The following is a 20890-nucleotide window of genomic DNA, read 5'->3' as shown; positions in this document are numbered from 1 at the left end:
GTCACACATTCAACCCAGTAATGAATGTGTGACATTGATCCACATTCGGTCCATCACCTGTTTTGTTTGCAAATTCGCCATAAGTGCGCACCCAGGGTGGTGTGGAGTGCAAAAAAACGATGGATTTGGGCCCAGATCTTTGGACTGGGATGAATGTGTGACATTGATCCACATTCGGTCCATCACCTGTTTTGTTTGCAAATTAGCCATAAGTGCGCTGGGGATGCTCAGACGTGGGTTCCAGGCACTCCACACCACTGGAGTCAAGCTAGCCGGGCTGATGAGAGGTGTTACCTTGAAACCGGTCCGGTCCTCGGATGCTTGATTCCGTTCTGGGAAGGACATGGATTTTGTAGTTCGGACTGGACTGTTCCCATGGGGCACAGGGTCAGAGCTGATTTGCATATCGCCATTGTCTAACCCAGGGTGGTGTGGAGTGCAAAAAAACGATGGATTTGGGCCCAGATCTTTGGACTGGGATGAATGTGTGACATTGATCCACATTCGGTCCATCACCTGTTTTGTTTGCAAATTTGTCATAGAGAGGGCGCATAGGTGGGCCCTCGCCCCAAGCCCAGTCTTCCTCCCAGGCCCATCGTAGCACGTGTCATGAACTTCCGGGACTGGGACACGATTCTCCGCATGGCAAGAGAAAAGGGAGATGTGGACTGCAAAGCACCAAATTGTCCTTCTATCTAACTTTACTGCCATGGTGCAAGAGGCTAGGCGGAAATTCAACTGTGTCAAGGCCGCCCTGAGAAACCTGAGTCTACGTTATGGCATGCAGTATCCTGCTAGGCTGAAAGTTGATGTGGATGGCAGGGCCCGCATATTTGATAACCCGTCGGAGGCGCAAGAGTTCTGCTGAGTATACCAACAGAAGAACATTCCCTCGAGTGGGGCTGGGTCTAGATCTCCCCACCCCCCCACAGTGGCTCAGATGCAAGCGCGGAACCGTTCTCGAGTGCTGGCACGGGATGATCGGACTACTTTATATTACATGCTCTTTTGTTTCACTCTGCAGGAACACGTTGCATAATTTTGTATTGCTATTACAGTTAACTGGAGACTGGCCAGGGCATTGCTGCCCCCATATTGTATGCTTTGTGTATGGTTAGGTTCACTTTGGGGTACTGTTTGTTGGGAACGTCATTTCTGTGTAAAGAAATTTGGTACTTCACGTTCATTTGCATTTGGGGTATGGCACTTCCCCAGTTGGGGTCCGGCTGGGTGGGGGGTGGTGGGTGGGTAATTCAGTTACAAGTCAGTCTTTTTTCATATGGTTACAGCATTCCAAATTGATCACTGCTGTTCGTAGTCAACTGTCTGCACTAGCGGAAACATTGCACCAGCTAGATGACCAATTTCGGTAATGTAGAGGGTCCATCGAACCTCACTCTACTCTCATGGAATGTGAGGGGCTTGAATAACACTCAGAAGCGAAGACAGGTCATACACTATTTAATGAGGCACAAGGTAGATAATGCCATTTTACAAGAAACGCACATCCCCAAGACTGACAAGGCACACTTTGGCACAAGATGGTGTGCAAATAGATAATTTGCAAATTATAGTAACTATGCCAGGGGGACAGCCATTTTAATACGTAGTAGGGTTCCATTCTGCCCGAGTTCCCTTCAACAGGACTGTGAGGGACGCTATTTGACAGAATCTGGGACCCCGTTTGGTAGGAAAGTTACACTATTGTGCATATACGCCCCCAATGTAGATACCCCACAATTTTTCCATGCTCTGTCCTTACAACTTGACAAGCTTGATCCACAGACGTTGATAGTTGGTGGGGACTTTAACTTACTTCCTGACCCCGTCGCAGATAGTACCTCTATGGCATAGGACACTAAACCCTGATCTCGCCGTGCACTCAAGGAGCTCTGAGATCGGTTCTCTCCATTAGATGTGTGGCATAAACAAAACCCAAATACGACAGAATACACACACTATTCAGGACAATACAACACATGGACAAGGATAGATTTTTGGCTGCGACATATATGGCTGGTGCTCGCGGGTGGATACTCTTCGTAGGACCTATTCGGATCATTCCCCGGTTAAATTGCAGTTCCAGTTCCCCTGCCCAGATGGCTTTGAACGCCAATGGCGCCTTACAGGATGAAGTTTTCAAGGCCGAGATACACGAGGCCATTGAAGACTACTTCGATATAAACACTGGCTCAGGAGACTCATGGGCGGTTCTATGGAAGGGCTTCAAAGCGGTTCTTAGGGGCACATGTATTGCAAAACATGCCGGCGTCCTCAAAGATCTACGTTACACACCGTCGAGAATTGAGCGAGACCTCAAAACTCTGGATGAGCACAAAATACATCACCTACATATGAACAGAGACGATTGGTGCTGTTAGAGGATTACAGGGACACAGCAGACAGGGAATTGTTTTCCTGGGGAAGTACCAGACTGCTAGACCGTACGGAGAAGGGGAGAGGCCTGGTAAAGTTCTTGCTCGATTATTGCGTCCACCTTACCACAAAACATACATCACTGAACTGCGGGTCTCTGACTCACACACTTACACCACCACAAAAGACATTCAGAGTAGCTTCCTGGGGTTCTTCTCCAATCTATACTCCCCTACTCTTGGAGATGATAAAGAAGCACAAGAGGGCTACCTAGACGAGGTTGCTTTAGTGTATCTTGAAAAATATATGCAGGACTTTTTAGCTGAACCCATTTCTGTTGCAGATGTGCTTCTTGCCATAGACACCATTCGGGGCTCTACGGCGCCTGGGTTAGATGGATTAACGGAAGAATTCCACAAAACATTTAAATATATTGTAGCTGCTAAACTTATTGAAGTCTATGCAGAGTCCCTAGAAAGGCAGATTCGTCCTCCTACTCTACGTGAGGCAGTGGTAATCCTTCACCCCAAACCAGACAAGGACCCTACGCAATGTGGTTCTTACAGTCCGTTATCACTGCTAAATTTAGATTATAAAATATTGGGGAAGGTCATCTCCAACAGACTGTCCCAACTAATGTAATTCATAATCTCCCCAGCTCAAGCCAGATTTGTACCTCATCGCTCCACCTCTCTCAATCTCTGCACGCTGTTCTCGGTCATCCATAGGATTGACTCAGGCACCCCTGCTGCCGCCATTCTATTGGGCACAGAAAAACCTTTGATTCCCTGGAATGGTCCTTTTTCCTCTCCATAATGTGCATTTTGTAGTATAGGAGTAGGGGTACTTTATCTACAGCACAATAAAGTTTGTGAATCAAGATTTTTATGTTTGTAGTATTTGCTGCTGTAGATCGCGGTTTTTACACTGCTGCTATAGAGTGTTGGGTGCAGGCATTGCAAGTTGTTTTTTCTTCAAGCGCAGGCATTAACAAAATCATCTGGTCAAACAATATAGGGTCTGTTACTTCTATCTCCTGAAAAACCCCAAGGAGTCGTCTTGTTCGGCTTGCTAGGCTTTCAAGTGCACTAAGACCATCCGGGTTAAAAGAAAATGAGGATGGGCACAATATAGCATTCAGTGCCAGGGCTCTCCGAGCCATCCTTCGTAGAGGACGTCGAAGGAACACACTCAGGGAGTGGCAGGGGGAGGGGATTGTGCAGAGTCCAGAATATGACTCCAGCTTATGAGAAAATCCTCTCAGTGCTCCGAAATCCACACCAAGGTTCAAAGACCACATCTCGGCTTCCCCACAGAACCCCTTTCCAGGATGCTGCCATGAGCCTCCATTGCGGACGCACTCCGTTAACGAGACATCACTGCACAAACATATGTGGACTGCTCAAAGTGATTACTCCTGTGGATATTGAAAGCCATCACTTCGTATACATTGACGCTATCGAACATGTTTTACGATCCGTTCGAGTGAACGTTTCTACTTTCTCCTGGTCTGGCTAATATATTGAGTCAATCTTGAAGAATCGTGCAATTCTGCTCTGCTAGGCTCTCTGCATTATCACTTATTGAAACAATCACCACGATTGTGCTAAGTGTTTACAATTTGTATTATCTCTCTATGATGTTATCAGGCATATAATAATTTGTTGTCCTGATAATCATTCTTTATGTCTAATGGATTTAAACCCTTGACAATTTTGTGCATGTTCCATGGGAACAGTAGTGTTTAGTTTTATGAAACAGTGACCTTCACGTTGTATATTACTAATGGTCACCTGATGTTTTGTGCCGGTTTCTTTGATTTTGACAATTGTGGGGTTTATCCTGGAGATGGCCATTTTCCTTATGTCGCATGGTTGATAATAAAATGCCATTGATATATCCATTGTAATATTTCCTGGGTATTGTATTTTTGGTTCCCAGAGTATTGGTTTGCTAAATGTTTCCTTAGGGACCTTTGTTACTGTAGCACATCTGTTTCAGGGCAAAGAACAGCCTTTAGAGAGCCATAACTTAAGCACAATCTTGGCCCCAAAACAACAGAGACCTGACCATTGACATCAAAAGACTCCATCTCAGCCCTGAGAATCAAAACTGCCCGTCTCGGAGCAGAGGTCATCTCAATAGTCAACCTCAAAGTATACACCTGTCTTGATGCAGAGTGGCCCCTAGAAATGCAAGACGAGCAGCTTGAAGTCAAGCAGAAGAAGATCTATAGACACTGAAAAACAACACATTGTAGCTTGTCCACCACATCCAAGACCACCAGACCAACCTCACACCAAGAAACAGCAACTTATATTAAAGGAGGCAATTTCTGAAGAGCTCAGAATGTTTCCAGTCCATAAATAACTTTGGCCTATGGAGCAAATCCCAACACCAACACAATCTTCTGCGCCTTCCCAATCTCCTTCACACTCGGTGCCAACAAATACAGATATAGCAACGTATCTTCCAGACCAGCCCTTTCGGATAAGACTACAGAGATTACGCTTAGCCTAATTACCATGTTGATTCTCCAAGATGACCACTCTTTAGAACATCACCCAGCCAGGTTATCTTATCTGATGACACCACCGCCTACTACATAGTAATCCAGCATACAGTGGAGTATCACACAGCCAACCTCCATGAAGCGAAAGGAAGGAAGAGGAGCACCTCATCAAGAAGCTTTCGAAAGCAGAACAATCTATACTGTACGTGCAAATGCTCAGAAGCATGAAAACCAGGGACGTCACACCATTGGTCATGAAAAGAATGAATCGGCGCCTTAGGATCCCATATACATCATGGTCTACTTTTCACATGATTTATTGGTAGTTCATGCCACTAGCAAAAGGGTCTTCGTCTTGTGCATGGGGATGCCCCTCTCTTGACAAAGAGAGCAATTAGATCGATGCTGCTGGCAAAAGGGTAGCTGTAGGTGCTGCCACACAATGTAGCAAAGCCAACTCGGTTAGGCTACTGTCTCACAACAGGTGCCACTGGGAGAAGATGGACCTGCTTGTAAAACATGTTCTGGATGCATACAAGAAGCACAGACATGAGCTCATCAAGGAGGGGAAGATTACTTCCAATGGCAACATCAGGTGTGCCCTCGATGCAGCTGACACTCTGCCTCCTGAGAAACGAGCACTAGATTTCTCCTTGAAAGGCACACCTAGCTAAGAGTCCCAGGATTCTAACCAGAAATCCAGCAACGCATGAGAAGCATGCCTTGTGATGGGGTGGGCTCAGTGCTTGAGAAGATCAAAAGACCAACACAGCAGAAGTAATGGGCCTTTCAAAACCAGCCTGCATAGTCATGGTTTTGTATGTAAAAAGGAGACCAGTCTGCAGCTGCCTCACAACATCCAATGTAATAGTCCTTTCAATAACATCAGTCATCCAGGTCTTAACCTAGAGGAGGCTTCCTGTGCAACAGCCATGGTAAGGCTAGAGGTGCCTGAAGCAAAGGCACCAACTGCCACCAAGCACTGATCTTCCCCACATTTCTCCTGATCACACAACGTGTCAGGGGATGAATAAGGCTATATCTTCCATTCCTGAGACTAATCTTTCCATCGTCACACACGGCTATTGTCTAGAGTTTCAAACCAAGACCACCCAACATTTTATCCCTACGCAAAAGCATCGACCCAGAGTACTGGCGTTGCTTCAAAAAGGAGCACAGAACCAGCTGCATCACACCAGTGGGAACAAGGCATTTACTCTCTATACTTTCTAATTCCAAAGTAAGACGGGGTGCTGAGGCCAATATTCTACCTCCGGTTGCTTAACAGCTACTTTTTGAGTATTTCAAAATAACAACTACAAGAAGTCATTCTGCTGCTCTGTGTCAGGGAACAAATGTAGATCCTCTGCCTATTACTCAACATTGACTTGCATCCACCCAGCCTACCGCCAGTATCATAGGTTTTTGGTAGGTGGAAAGCATTTTCAGTTCAAAATACAATCCCCTGAGGTCACAACAGCTCCACAAGTGTTCACAAATGAAGGGTAGTGGTTACAACGCAATGTCACCACAATGCTATTCAGGTATTTTAATACCTCATTAACTGGCAGGTAAAGAGTAATAGCCAAGAGCAATGTCTAGCTCACAGTCAACATTGTCTCACCGACAACACATTAGAGTTTAGGGTTCAGAGTCAACGCCAAAAAATGTCACCTAAGTACCCAACAAATGCAACCGTTCTTGGGAGCTATTACAGTAATAGTCAAGGCCTACCCCAACCACGAGAGAGTGATGACGTGTCACAGACTGGTTCCCCTTTACTTCATGTTGCATCCGCTGATGGTGAGAATGATGATGAAACTGTTGACAGATGGAGTCTTGTATTAGTATGCCTCCTCTGCAGGAGTACCTTACCAGACAATCAATCAATCAACAACTTGTAAAGCGCGCTACTTACCCGTGAGGGTCTCAAGGCGCTGGGGGAGGGGGGTGCTGCTACCGCTCGAAGAGCCAGGTCTTGAGGAGCTTTCTGAAGGTGAGCAGGTCTTGGGTCTGCCACAGATGGGTGGGAAGGGTGTTCCAGGTCTTGGCGGCGAGGAAGGAGAAGGATCTGCCGCCGGAGGTCATTCGTTGGATGTGCGGGGCGGCAGCCAGGGCGAGACCGGCGGAGCGGAGCTGGCGGATGGGGGTGTAGAAATTGAGTCTGTTGTTCAGGTAGGCTGGTTCGTTGTTGTGGAGTGCTTTGTGTGTGTGGGATAGGAGCTTGAAGGTGATAGACAATAGTCACAATTGACTAGTCAGTGGGAAGATCTAGTGCTGGCAAAACCCAGAGTTCAGCAAAAGCTGTTATCGTGAAACAGCATAAACGTGTTACTTGGCATGTCAATACTCGTCTGTAAGTGCAGCTGCAAGTGACTATCAACACTAAAGCCTCCCTTATATGGTGGGGAGCATATCTGGGCACCTGACAATCCAAGGCCAATGGCTTCCTAAGCATCACAGTCTGCACATCAATATACTGGAACTAATGACAATTAAGTTAGAGCTCAGAGCATATTACAAAATGATTTACAAGAAGACAGTGCTTATTCATACAGACAACAGGACCACTATGTGCTTCCTTCAAAAATAGGGGACAAACTCATCTTTATTGTCCAGGCTAGCACAGACAATCAGACATTGGGCCATTCACCATTAAGTCCTTCTCCTGGCAGAACACCTTCCCAGAGTTTGCGGACCTGCTCAGCCAGGTGTATAAATATACACACCAATGGGAGATGAACATTCTGGCACTTCAGCACTACTTCTACGCTGGGGAATATCTCTGCTATTCAAGAGAACGCTTAATGTCAAAGCTCCACCTGGATATATATGTGCACAGTAGTATGTGTTACTTGCTGCACCCACTGAAGGCGGGGTTGGCGTAAACTTCAATCAGGGTACATTTAGGTGGTGTGGCTGCTTATTTACAAAATCAACAACACCAGTCAATATTCAAAATACAAGCAGTGGGCACTTTTATGAAAGGTTGCAAAAGAAAAATCCTTCCAAAAGCCCCCCCAGTTCCCTCGTGGGACCTCAACATTGTTCTCACCAGGCTCATGGGGCTGCAATATGTGCCCTAACACCCTTAGAAAAAGCCCCCGTATTAGTTTGTTTCCCTGTTCGATGTCAATCAAACCACTAATTTGCCAATTTATTTTCTTGCCACCTCAGTCTGTTGTGAAAAATTCCTTACACCTTTTAGATGTCAAAAGAACCCTCGTACTATATTGACCATACTGAATTCTTTAGAAAGACAAAGCAACGCTAGGTAGCTTTTGGCAAGCCCGTTTGGGGAAACCAATATCCAGAGCAGGCGTGTGAGATGGACTGGCAAAGTTATTCCAGTTTGCTACACCAAGGCCAAAGGCACGCTTTACTCTTTCCTTAGGGCACACTCCACTCATAAAAAGGGAGCCACTGCGGCTTTCTTAGGTAATAGCCCACTTGCAGACGCATGTAAAGCTGCAATATGGTCTATCAGTTACTTTTTTACCAAAGATAAATGCGTGGATATTCATGTTCGACAACAAGAACAAGTCTGCACCATTATACGTAAACCTTTGTGTTAAACGTCTTCCGCAACAGTTCGCAAGTTACCTTATTAAAGAGGAGCATGTCATCTACAACAGAACATGCTGCACATGGAAAACATTACTCACCTGTAACAACTGATTTACAGCTTGTAGTACTGTAGATTTACATGGATTCTGCCGCCTCTCCGGGTGCGAGCTCAATCTAGTATGTGCAAAAAAAGTTTAGCTTAAAAATAAATCTCTGTTACACTATTATGCGTACACTGACCTGCTTCGTATTGCTAATACAAAATTTAGGAGGAGTCTATGTCATGGGGATTGTGGTTTTCAACAAGTAACTTTGAAACCAAAAAGTCTACTTCGAAGAAAAACAATAAGCAGCATCTGCCCCAACATGAGATGTCAGGAGTCTGCAAGGCATATGGATCTACAGCACTGCAACCTGCGAATTGATTGATACAGGCAAGTATGCTTTCTTTACAGTATGTACATATTAATTGGTGGGAAAAGGGTAGCATTTCCTGGTGTTGCTTTTCCTGGTTAAACAGTTGGGTTTTAACAAGGTCTTTAATTTCAAAGAAGTAAGTAGTTTGGAGTTGGAAAGGAAGAACATTTGAATAAAGAGGACTACTCACTTTGAAAGAGCGGAACTCCAAGGGAGTGCATGAGTACAGCAAGGAGATAAAGATTGGCAAGATGTGGAGGACATGGCAGTGTGTAACTCGACCACTTGGGATGGATAAGGATGGGCAATACCTTGAATGCTGGTACCAGTGTGTGTTTGAGCCTGCCCCGCTAATGGCAGAACGTCAACCTGCATAGTGTTGTGGAATGAGAGTGACAATAGATATTCTGGGCAGGATAAAAATGAGCAAGTGGCAATGTTTATAACTTTGTCTTACGGTAAAAATGCTTAAAGTCAGAATGTCATGAGTAAATCCAACTTGCTGATCACCATTGTTTTGCGCTGGGATTTGACTGTTTGAAGGAGACGTGACAGCACGTCTTCATGGTTACCGCTTAGAATGTAGCCAGAGTAGAGGAGTATGAGGTAAAGGATTCTGTCCAGAGGGTGTAGTTAGATTACTTCAAGCTTTCTGAGTGTTCAACAGGGTGTTAGGATGCCCTGGGCAAGGTGATAGGCAGTTGAGAGAGGTAGGGGTAGAGATAAGTCCAGATTTTCTGTTTTGGAGTAAAAGACTGACTCGGTCCCACCAGGAGTCAAGGTATGGTTTGCAGGTTACACACAGACGTATGCCAGGAAAACTCGACACAATTTGAGCTCTGAGGTTGTTTTTTCAGAGCATCTATGTCACCCATAACTTGGTGAATCTGTAACTGATATAAAGCACAGAATGCCTTGTTACTTCACGGTAAATAGAAGAATGAAGGGTGTGTAAGCCCAATGAACATAAATAAAACAGGCAACCACCTCCCCCATCAGCCTGCTTGTTGTCCTCTAAGTAAAGCAACTTTCCAAACATGCACTCCTCACCCATGTTGTCGACTCCCCGGGGAATGATCACGTCAGCGTACTTCTTGGTCTGCAGAGAAAGCAAATGTTGGAGTACAGTGAATGCAGAGTCTGCCAACCACAGGGTATTAGGGTCAAAGATACAGAGCACCATATTCTTATCTGCGCACCCATGCTTCTCGGAAGGAGGAGGTAGTGACTGTACTTGCACCAGTACTCGTTGACTCTCACAGTCCTGCCCCTGCCAGTACAGCCGGGCACACAATCCTGTCCCCGTCTGCACTGTGCGGCACTCAATCCTGCCACCCCACGCCCCCAGTGCATCTGGCACTCACAGTCCTGCCCCCAGACAGAAAAAGAATATTGACGTGTACGGCTAAAAACATTGTAGGAAGCACAATAATACTTTGTGAAAACTGTAACTGTAATAAATAACTTCTACAGAGAGCCTCTAATCTGAACCTCAGGATTGGAACCCGGTTATTCAGAGCAGTGAGGTAACAACACTGCATAGCCGAAGTGGTTACCACTGTTAAGAAGCATTGGCTTCCCCTTTATCCTGTCGCCTGATCATGGTCACCAGAGACACAAGTGTGATGGTGGAAGGTATTGGAGGCCTCACTCGTCATCTTCCACCTCTCTTGGGCCTCCCCAGACCCAATGGAGGTGGAGGCACTGCGCCTGTGCATGGTGACATCTCCTGTCAGTGCTGGTCTCTGCAGACCCGCACAGCCAAGAGAAAGCACCACATATTCACAAGTTGCTCACACAACTGCTATCAGCTTGGTACCATCTCTCCAACCTCACTGTAGCTTTGGGCAAGGTCTGGGGCAGGACCTCATGGAGAGTAATGGGGGTGGGAGGTCAGAGGGCAGCCAGGATTTTCTACATTTGGATTTGTGTTGATAAAGATATACGTTGAAGTGGTGGGAAAGAGTGACAACAGGTACAGGCTTTTTTAACATGGCTCCCCCATTACCCCTCTGCTCTTGTGTATATGATGGACACAGGGGCAGATGGCTTGTGGGGCGTCACAGACCCGCACACCCAGGAGAAAGCATCCTGCGATGAATCTGCACTCAAAGTGAGAGCAGAGAGGGGGGCTTTACGCAGGAATGGGGGGGATGGTACAGAGGGTGATACGGGAGTGTGGCAGGAGCACAAGTAGGTCGTTTTTAGTTTCCGGGAGGTGGAAGGCATTTGTCAACGGTGGTAAGAGTTGGTGGCAGGAATCCGGGTTTTTTTATTTAATATTTGGATTTGTGAGGGAGTGGGCAGTTTTCAGACGGTGGTGAGACTGGGCGGGAGGAGGCCATGTATTTTTACTTTATATTTGGATTTGGACAAGGTGGGTAATTTTCAGGTGTTTATTTCCCAGTAAGGATGTACGACGAGGGCCTATATCGAGGGTGATGTGGGTGGATGGCAGGAGGTTGAGTTTTTTTGTCACTATTTGGAGGACAGGCCATGTTATATATGGCTCTCCCATAACTCCTTTGCCCTTGTCTTTATGTCGGAAGTAGGGCAGATGATTTAGGGGTCCATATACAACTTTTACAATGGCTAAAATGTGAATAAGGGTTTCTGAGTGACATTATAGAAAAAAAGAACTCCTTGGCGAAAAACATCCCGTTATTCAGCTACCCATCTATAATGTTAAAGGTTATGCAGGTCTTTCACTAAGAGCCTCTAGTGTGAATGCCAGATACTACATTTGGTTATTGGCTGCTGTTTCCCGCTGTTGCAACATTACAGAGGAATTCCAGGCTGCTTTCGACAGGGCTCTCTGAGAACCTGTCAGAGCGGCTGGCTCTCTGCTCTGGTGCAAAGCATAGAACATGGAGGGAGGGCACAGAGGGTGGTGTAGATGGGTGTCAGGATGTACTTTTTTCCCTTTAAATTTGGATAGGAGGAGGGTTGTAAATGCGGAGGGTGGATACAAGTGGATGGGGTGACAGGACCCCAAAATGTTTAAAAGAAAAGATATTTAGGCAGAAGGGAGTAAAGCTGATGTTGGTGTTAAAGGGTGGCAGTGTAGTACCGCAAGAGAATGGTTGACACGTTCTTTGGATATAAGAGGAAGGATGCCAGGAATTCTTTTTTTGGTGGGGGTGGAAGAGGGAAGGGACATGCCGGCAAGAGGGTGGTTTGGTTTGGTGGCAGGTCACCAGGTGTAACAAGCAGTGGGGGGGAGTCAGGTAGGGACATTTTGTGTGTCCCTCCACATGACTCCTCTACCCTAGAGTGGGCCAAACACAATATAAAACTAAATTTACCAGTGATTAAAAGGGGTACTTTCACCTAAACTATCGTCTATTTGATGTCACTCAGAACCCCTCAGTAGAACAATCATGTTATGCACTACCTAGAATTCTATACGTAATTCAGGGTATTGAAGAATCTGTACCCCTCTAACCGAAGTGCTGTACCTTGCAATATGCAGTACACAAGTTCCTTTAAGAAAGGCTTTTTATACTGAGGTAAAAGAGTGGAGTGTGATGGTTTCAGGCGTGACACACAGAGAGGGTGACACATTTAAGGCAAAGACTATTCAGTACATTTGGCAAAGTTCTACCATAGATACTTAATTACATGGCGTGGGGATCAGAACCAGCAGCAAGGTAAGCAGCACTCTCAATTTTTACAACTACCAATACTGACTTCCACTTACAATCATTCCATCAACAACACTTCATGGCACTCACAATTCAACACTCCAGCCAGCACTGAGTGATACTTGTATTCATGCCTCCATCAGATCCACTTGACATCACAAAAGAATGAAACAGTTTAGAGTGCAACAGACCATGAGAAAGAAGGAATATGCTACTTACCAGTATGCATCTGTTCTTGGCATGTAGGGCTGCTGACATTCATATCTGTGCATAGATCGCCGCCTAGTGTTGGGCCCGGATGATTGCACATTGTTGTCCTGGAAGAGTCTTCGAAGTATCACGAGATAGGTGGTTCCTCCGCCGGACTACAGTGCGCATGGGCATCCTCTCCATCCTCAGATTGCTTTTCGCCATTGTGGCAGAGATGGAGTATGATACAGTAAGTGATGTCCATGCTAGAGATAAATATCGAGTGCTACAGCCGCGACAGGCAACGGGGAGGAGGGTGGGCGATATGAATGTCAGCAGCCCTACATGTCAAGAACAGATGCATACTGGTAAGTAGCATATTCCGTTCGAGGAATGTGGGCTGCTGAATTCATATCTGTGCATAGAATGTATAGCAGTCTCCCCCTTAGCGGTGGCTACCTGTGCCAGCTGCAGCAGTCTGAAATAGAGTCTTTAGAACAGCCTGTCCTACAGCAGCTTGCTGTTTGGAGTGTACATCTACACAGTAGTGTTTGGTAAATGTATGTATGGTTGTCCATGTGGCTGCTCTACATATGTCTTCTAGAGGAATGTTTCCAAGGAAAGCCATGAATGCCCCTAACTTGTGTGTTGAATGCGCTCGTGGGGGAACTGTTAATGTGCGTTTAGCTTTCTGATAACAAATCGGTATGCACCTAACAATCCATCTGGCTATACCTGATTCGGAAATGGGGTTGCCTTTGTGCTGTGGTGAAAAGGCAACAAACAGTTGCTTAGTTTTCCTGCAAAAGTTTTGTTCTGTCTATATAGTACAGGAGAGCTCTCTTTACCTCTAGTGTATGTAGAGCTCTTTCTGCCACTGAATCTGGATTTGGGAAGACCACTGGCAGTTCTATTGTTTGATTGATGTGAAACTGGGACACCACCTTTGGCATAAATTTAGGGTTTGTACGCAGCACTACCCTATTCACGTGAATTTGGAGGAATGGCTCCTGAATAGTTAGGGCTTGCAGCTCACTAACTCTTCGAAGTGATGTAATCGCCACTAAAAAAGCCACTTTCCACGTTAGGAACTGTATTTTGCACGAGTGTAGTGGTTCAAAGGGTGGTCCCATCAGTCTGGTGAGAACCACATTTAGGTTCCAGACAGGTGAAGGTGGGTGTCGCGGAAGAATCACTCGTTTGAGTCCCTCCATGAAAGCCTTAATAGCAGGCCCTCTGAAGAGTGAAAGTTGTTGACTGTTCTGAAGATAAGCTGCCACCGCAGCTAAATGTATACGTATGGAGCTGTATGCTAGATTGCATCTGTGTAAATGTAACAGATAACATATGATGTTTTGAGTTGATGCATCTAGTGGATTTATGTCATTATTGGTACAATAAATGACAAATCGTTTCCACTTCGCCGCATAGCATGCTCTGGTGGTAAGCCTTCTGGCCTCCTTGATAATATTCATACAGCCAGGAGGCAAGTTTAGGTAACCAAATTCTATGACTTCAGGAGCCAGATCGTAAGGTTCAACTGTGGCGGATCTGGGTGCTGAATGTCTACATGGCTCTGCGTTAAAAGACTGGGTGTTAGCCGCAGCCTTTGATGAGGCACCCTGGAAAGTTCTAGGAACGTGGTGTACCATGGTTGCCTCGCCCACGTTGGAGCAACTAGAATGAGTGTCATGGAGTGTTGTCGCAGTTTGCGTGCCACTAGTGGTATGAGCGGTGCTGGGGGAAAAGCGTACGCAAACTTGCCTGACCAGTTCATCCATATCGCATTGCCCTGAGACTGCGGATGTGGAAACATGACGGCAAAGCTTTGGCCTTTTGCGTTTTCCCTGGTGGCGAACAGGTCTATCTCTGGGTGACCCCACTGCTGGAAGTACGGTTGTAGCACCGAGGGATGAATCTCCCACTCGTGCATCTGGTGGCTGTGTCAGCTGAGCAGATCCGCCATCTGGTTGTCCCTGCCTGGGAGGTGTTCCGCCAAGAGGAATATGTTTCTCTGAATGGCCCACTTCCACATGCTTTGCGCTAGATGTGACAACTGTGGAGAGTGCGTCCCTCCCTGCTTTTGTATGTAATACATGGCAGTTACGTTGTCCGTCCAGATCAACACGACTTTGTTGCACAAATGTACCTTGAACTCCTTCATTGCCATGAAGATTGCCATCAGTTCCAGCAGGTTGATGTGCATCTTCTTTTGCTGTGTCGTCCATAGTCCCTGCACTGTGTAATGGAGGACATGCGCTCCCCATCCCAGGAGAGATGCGTCTGTCGTAAGCACTATTTGTGGTACAGACTCTTGGAACGGTCGTCCCTTGCAAAGGTTTTGTGGGTTCCACCAATGCAGAGAGTTGTATGCACGACCGGTCACCAACACTAGGTCTTTCAATTGTCCTTGAGCCTGGTTCCACTGCCGTGCAAAGCACTCCTGAAGCGGACGCATGTGTAGTCTCGCATGAGGGACTATGAAGATGCAGGAGGCCACCATGCCTATCAACTGCATAAACACCCAGGTCGGGAGCGAGTGTTGAGGTCTGAATTTTTGAATCAGTAATTGAATGCTGTTGATTTTTGCTGAGTTTGGCTGTGCCTTTGCTGCCAGAGTGTCTATCGTCGCTCCCAGGTACTGTTGTACGTGGGCGGGTTGAAGATGAGACTTTGGGTAGTTTAATGAGAATCAGAGGCTGTGTAGGAGGTGAATGGTGCGGGACATGTGGCTGGCACATTGCTGGGCTGACTTTGCTTGGATAAGCCAGTCGTCCAGATATGGGTAGACGTGAATATGCTGTCTCCGTAGGTGTGCAGCCACAGTCGCCAGGCACATGGTGAACACCCTGGGGGCTGTTGTCACCCCGAAAGGCAGAACCTTGAACTGGTAGTGCTGATTCTGTACGGTGAACCTGAGATATTTCCTGTGTGCCGGATGTATCGGTATGTGGAAATAGGCGTCTTTTAGGTCTAGTGTTGCGAGGAAATCTCCCTGACTGAGTAATGGTAGAACCTGCTGTAATGTGAGCATGTGAAAATGTTCTGACAAGATGTATTGGTTTAGGGGCCTGAGGTCCAGTATTGGCCTGAGAGACCCGTCCTTTTTGGGAATTAAGAAGTACAGCGAGTATACCCCTGTACCGTGTTGTTCTATAGGTACGAGTTCTATGGCCCCTTTTTGCAGCATGCTGATGACCTCTTGCTGCAATAAGTGCATGTGCTCTGCGGACATAGGACGGTGTCTTGGGGGTATGTTGGGTGGAGTGGAGGTTAGCTCTAGACAATAGCCGTACTGGATAAGTTGTCTCACCCATCTGTCTGTGGTAATGCTTTCCCAGACTGGCAGGAACTGCTGTAATCGTCCCCCAACCGGTGTTACATGGCCCGGAGTCACTGTTTAGTATTGACAGAGGATCTGGTGTTGTTATTCCCTCGTCCTCTGCCTTTGCTGCTGTTGCCACGGTATCCACCCCTATTGTTTTTATTATAGGTGGTTTGCGTGCTCCCTTTATTGTATGGAGTCTGCTGAGATGCCTGGCCTCGTGTAGCTCCTCTGTTACCGGAGCGACAAAAGGAGCCTCCTCTGAATTGCTGGGACAGCAAGGCACCCATAGACTTGGCTGTTTTCGTGTCCTTTTTAATCTTTTCTAATATTGTGTCCACATCAGGACCAAATAAATAATCAGGGTTCACGGGTTGATTTAATAATGTGGTTTGAATCTCAGGTTTGAACCCAGAGATGCGTAACCATGCATGTCTCCTAAGCATGACACTTGTATTGATGGCCCTGGCTGCGGTGTCTGCTGCGTCTAACGCACACTTAATGGATGCGTTGGATATGAGTTTTCCCTCTTGTATCAGTGTTTCTGCTCCCTCCTTGTAGACATCAGGCAAGTGTTGTAACAGTTGCTCTAGTGTGTCATAATGAGCCCTATCGTATCTGGCCAATAGGGCTTGTGTATTAGAAATCCTCCATATATTAGCTGCTTGAGCAGCCACCCTTTTTCCAGAAGCTTGTCTGGAGGAGGAGCTTCACCAGTGGTTTGTGAGTTGGCACGCTTAAGAGCATTTGATACCACCAAAGAGTCTAATGGCAGCTGTCCCTTAATATATGTAGGGTCCACAGGTGCTGGTCTGTATTTTCTTTCGATTGTGGGGTTGACAACCCTTGCTCTAGTGGTTTCCTTGAAAATGTCTCCTGCGTGTTTAAGAACACCTTTCAACATTGGCAATGTCTTGGCTGATTTCTCTGAAGCGGAGAAAGTGTCAAATAGGAAGTCCTCTTCAATTGGGTCAGCATGCATTTCCACATCATGATTCTGTGCTGCCCTTTCTAATAATGCGTTAAACGCAGCTGTATCCTCTGTTGGTGAAGTCTTGACAGGATAAGAAGGAGTGGCAGGAATAGTTTGTGACTCCCCGGGTCAACAGGGTCTGCCCAGGCTTGAGTCTGGTCATCCTGATCCGTGTCCACAGGGTAACTAAATTCTTCATTGTAGTCATACTCCATATCCTCATTAGTGCGTGTAGGTGAGTATGCAGAAGTGTCCTGGCCATGGTACCTTACAGTCTCAAAAAGGACAGGTGATGTGGTCAGAATTCCTTTTCTTTTTGAGTGGAATTTTATATGTTTCCAGAGGATTTTCTGACCTGATCTTCCTCTGATAAATAGTAAGTCTGCCAGAGTCGGAGTCGATATGTAGCTTCGACTACTCATCATAGGAGGGCTCTTGGTACATAATGTCCTCTTCTAGAGAATGACTCCTTTTTCCCATGGACACCTTCTTGGACGGGTCGATCCCAGTTTTTGGATCAAAACGCTTTAGGCCGTGCAGTCGGGAGCAGTCCGAATTTTATTGCTGGCATAGGCTTTATAGACAGACTGACCTTCTTCGGGGCCGGCGTAGTTACTGGTCCGACCGACTTTGTCTTTTCGCCAACATATTTTTGGCCTTGCGTCGACTTAGGCGCCTGTTGCGTTGGAGGCGGGCACTTCTGCCTCGACTCGACGTGCTTCTTTGAGCCACTCTTGTATTTCGGCTCGAGGCCCTTGACGAGCTGTGGCCTGTCGACTCGTTGCTTCGGATCGAGAACCTTCCGAGACTCTAGTCCCTTGTTTGTGTCACTGTCCGTCGACGTCGACCTCGTTGGTTCGACGTGCTTGACTTTAGTCATGGACTTTAGCATACCGATCTTCGGTTCGACACCCTTTGTTTGTGACCCCGCAGGGTCGTCAACACTTTTCTTCTTTATGGAATCTGATGGATTCGAACCCTTCGATCCAAAGACTGTCTCCAGCAGTTTAGGTTTCGATTTTGACTCCATGGCTTTCGGTTTTGATTTAAGCATTGACTGTGTTCAACCAATGGCTCGTGTGATATATTCTTAGACGGGCCGAGACGCGGGGCTATAGAATGTTCGATATGATCTTGGCTAAGGCCTTCCGGCGATGCCTCGACCTGAGCCCTTGGAAGTCTTTCAGTGTCTGTTTCGGGCCCCGTACTCACAGTTGGGCCTGGTTCATCGCTCGAGTCGTCATCGACGGCTCCGAAGGCTGATGCGTCTTCCCTTACCTCGACGATGTTTTCATCCTCGACGTTTTCTTCTTCGTCTTCATAATAGTTGGAGTCATGCTCCGATCCGGGATCCGACTGCTGTTCTGGATCCTCAGTCTCGACGACCTCATCATCTTCTTCACCGAAGATATTCACCGGGTCGGGCGCTGGCTTCGTCATAGTTTGCCTCGCCACGCGTCGAAGTCAAAGCGTCTTCTTCGATCTGAATTGAGCACAAGCTAGACAGTTGGCCTCATTGTGCTCCGGAGATAAGCACTTGTTGCACACCGGGTGTAAATCGATGTGTGGGTACTTAGAATTGCAAAGGGGGCATCGTTTGAACGGGCTCCGTTCCATTGTCGATCTGGCCTTTGGTGTCGAAAAGGCCACGCGGCTCTCTTCGACGTCGTATTAGAAAATAACTGGAACAAAGTACTCGGCACTGATCGAAATAACAATACCGACGACCCCGAAGGCCTTTTGGCCCTTAGAAAAGTTTCCGAACTTGAGTAAGAAAAAGACATCCGAACCCAATGGCGGAAAAAACAATCTGAGGATGCCCATGCGCACTGTAGTCCGGGGGAGGAGCCACCTATCTCGTGATACTTCGAAGACTCTTCCAGGACAACAATGTGCAATCATCCGGACCCAACACTAGGTGGCGATCTATACACAGATATGAATTCAGCAGCCCACATGCCTCGAACATATGTTTATTCGAGGCAGGGTTATTATAATACAATAAAAAAACAGGGGGAGGTAGAGATTTAAGGTTAGGTTCACCCTCCTTGCTGAATACATTTCCACAACATTCGGAATACCGAAATAAGAAACCTAACAATAGGGGTAACAGGGATTCCACAGACAATGTACCAAAACCCTACCAGAAAGAAAAATTATTTTCTAGAGGCCCCTTACCTACCACCTACCAGGGTTACCCCTAGGTGGCATGCTTCATCAATGGGGTCATCCCAAACCGCTGCAGATTGAGGCATGCTGCGACTTGCGGACTACGTAGGAGCACTTATTTAGAGAATTGATGTGTGGTGCAGTGATCTAAAGTTGAAGAAAATAATTAAAAATACCTAGCCAGTGAGCAAATGTTTTATTTCTGCTTCTAGTTGGTATGTTTCAAAATACGGGGTTAATACCCGGGAGAGACCTATATGTAACGAGTATGTTTTCCATAGCATTGGGTCAACATGTTTCGAGCTGTCCCCTACAAGCTCTTCTTCAGGACCAGCCTCATGCGTACCACTCCTAGTTTATCCTTTAATGTGCATACAATTAAGTGCACACCTAATGTGTATACACACAATAATACATACAGTTATTCCTCGATATGTGGTCTACCGGGGAAGACAATAGGAGATATGCCGAGAGGAGAGCTTTGATGAAGGTGTGACTACAAGCCCATCTACCTCTGCTGACTATGAAGCAGAAATACGGCGTATCAATGAATAACCGTATGTATTATTGTGTGTATTTTTCTCTCTGAAAGGAGGGTTTTCATACATTGTCAGTGGAATCACTGTTCCCCCAATGGTTAGGTTTCTTATTTCGGTATTCCGAATGTTGTGGAACTGTATTCGAGGCAGGCCCACAAGCTAAAATGCCTGAAAGCCCATGGAGTAAATAACAATTGGAGGAACAGTTTGAACACATTAATGTATAGAACATACATCAACAATCCCCATCTCAAATACAAAAAAATGCAACAAATTTCTGCAGAGATGGACTGCACATATCCCTAACCTTCTCCTACTACCCTGCTACAAGCTCTTACTAACCCAGCTATCTCTACACCAACCCCAACAGAGGCACTGCTAGGCTCTAACGTGGTTTCAGGGCTTGTATGAAACACAACACCTCAAAGTCATGCCTCAACCTGGGCATCCACTATTACTCGAAGGCGTGAGCATCCAAGCACTGTGAGGCCTGCTCCTTGAGCCCGCAGTTTTGGGTTACTGGGCATACCCATACTGGGTACTGATATCTGCCACTGGTACAATTAGACTTCAATTGGATAAACAAGTTACTCTCACGGGTACCGAAGATAAGCAGTTCAGGCATACTGTAGGAGGTGACGGGGTCAGACTTAGTAAGTGATCTACAATAACCTCCACGCCCAGCCAGAGCAATCATCTCCAGCACGAACAGGTGGTTTTTGTATTTTTTTTACATGTAGGTATGATACAAAAATTATGTATTGCCTGTACAAATACAATGTTAAAGCGTTTATGCGTTAAGTGCTAGGTTTTAATAGCAGGAGACCCATGGGTCAATATTATAAGGGAAGGGTTTGAGCATTCTTTGCTGCTTTCAGAGAACTTAAGGTTTAGTGCTGGGTATTTATATCCAGCCAGTCAATGGGGTAAAGGGGCCAGACAGAAAACTACAATTAATCAAGTTGCATGTATTATACCTGATTTAGTTGTTTGGTAAACCTGGGCGGAAGGTGAAACTACTTAGCAGGTTGGAGCCCCAGTGGCAGAGTATCTATACAAAACTAGTTTAATAGATTGTAAAACCAAACATACACCAACGCAAATGTGATCATGGGCATACACCCAAGCCCAGAAAGTTGGTTCAGAGTGACAAAGGCGTGTTTAATCGTCTTAGTGTCA

At 46.3% G+C, this 20890-nt stretch overlaps 1 protein-coding gene across 1 annotated transcript in view; it reads right to left on the bottom strand.

Moving 5' to 3' along the window:
* UCK1 (uridine-cytidine kinase 1) overlaps positions 1-20890 on the bottom strand; it is a 128120-nt gene that overhangs the window by 7023 nt on the left and 100207 nt on the right. The window contains exon 6 of the mRNA XM_086924784.1: positions 9923-9971. Coding sequence (XP_086780910.1) covers positions 9923-9971 — 49 coding nt within the window. The remainder of the gene's footprint in view (positions 1-9922; positions 9972-20890) is intronic.

The sequence above is a fragment of the Lissotriton vulgaris genome, chromosome 5 (assembly GCF_964263255.1).
Source record: "Lissotriton vulgaris chromosome 5, aLisVul1.2, whole genome shotgun sequence".
Taxonomy (NCBI): domain Eukaryota; kingdom Metazoa; phylum Chordata; class Amphibia; order Caudata; family Salamandridae; genus Lissotriton; species Lissotriton vulgaris.
This window is presented reverse-complemented; position numbering and strand designations above follow the sequence as displayed.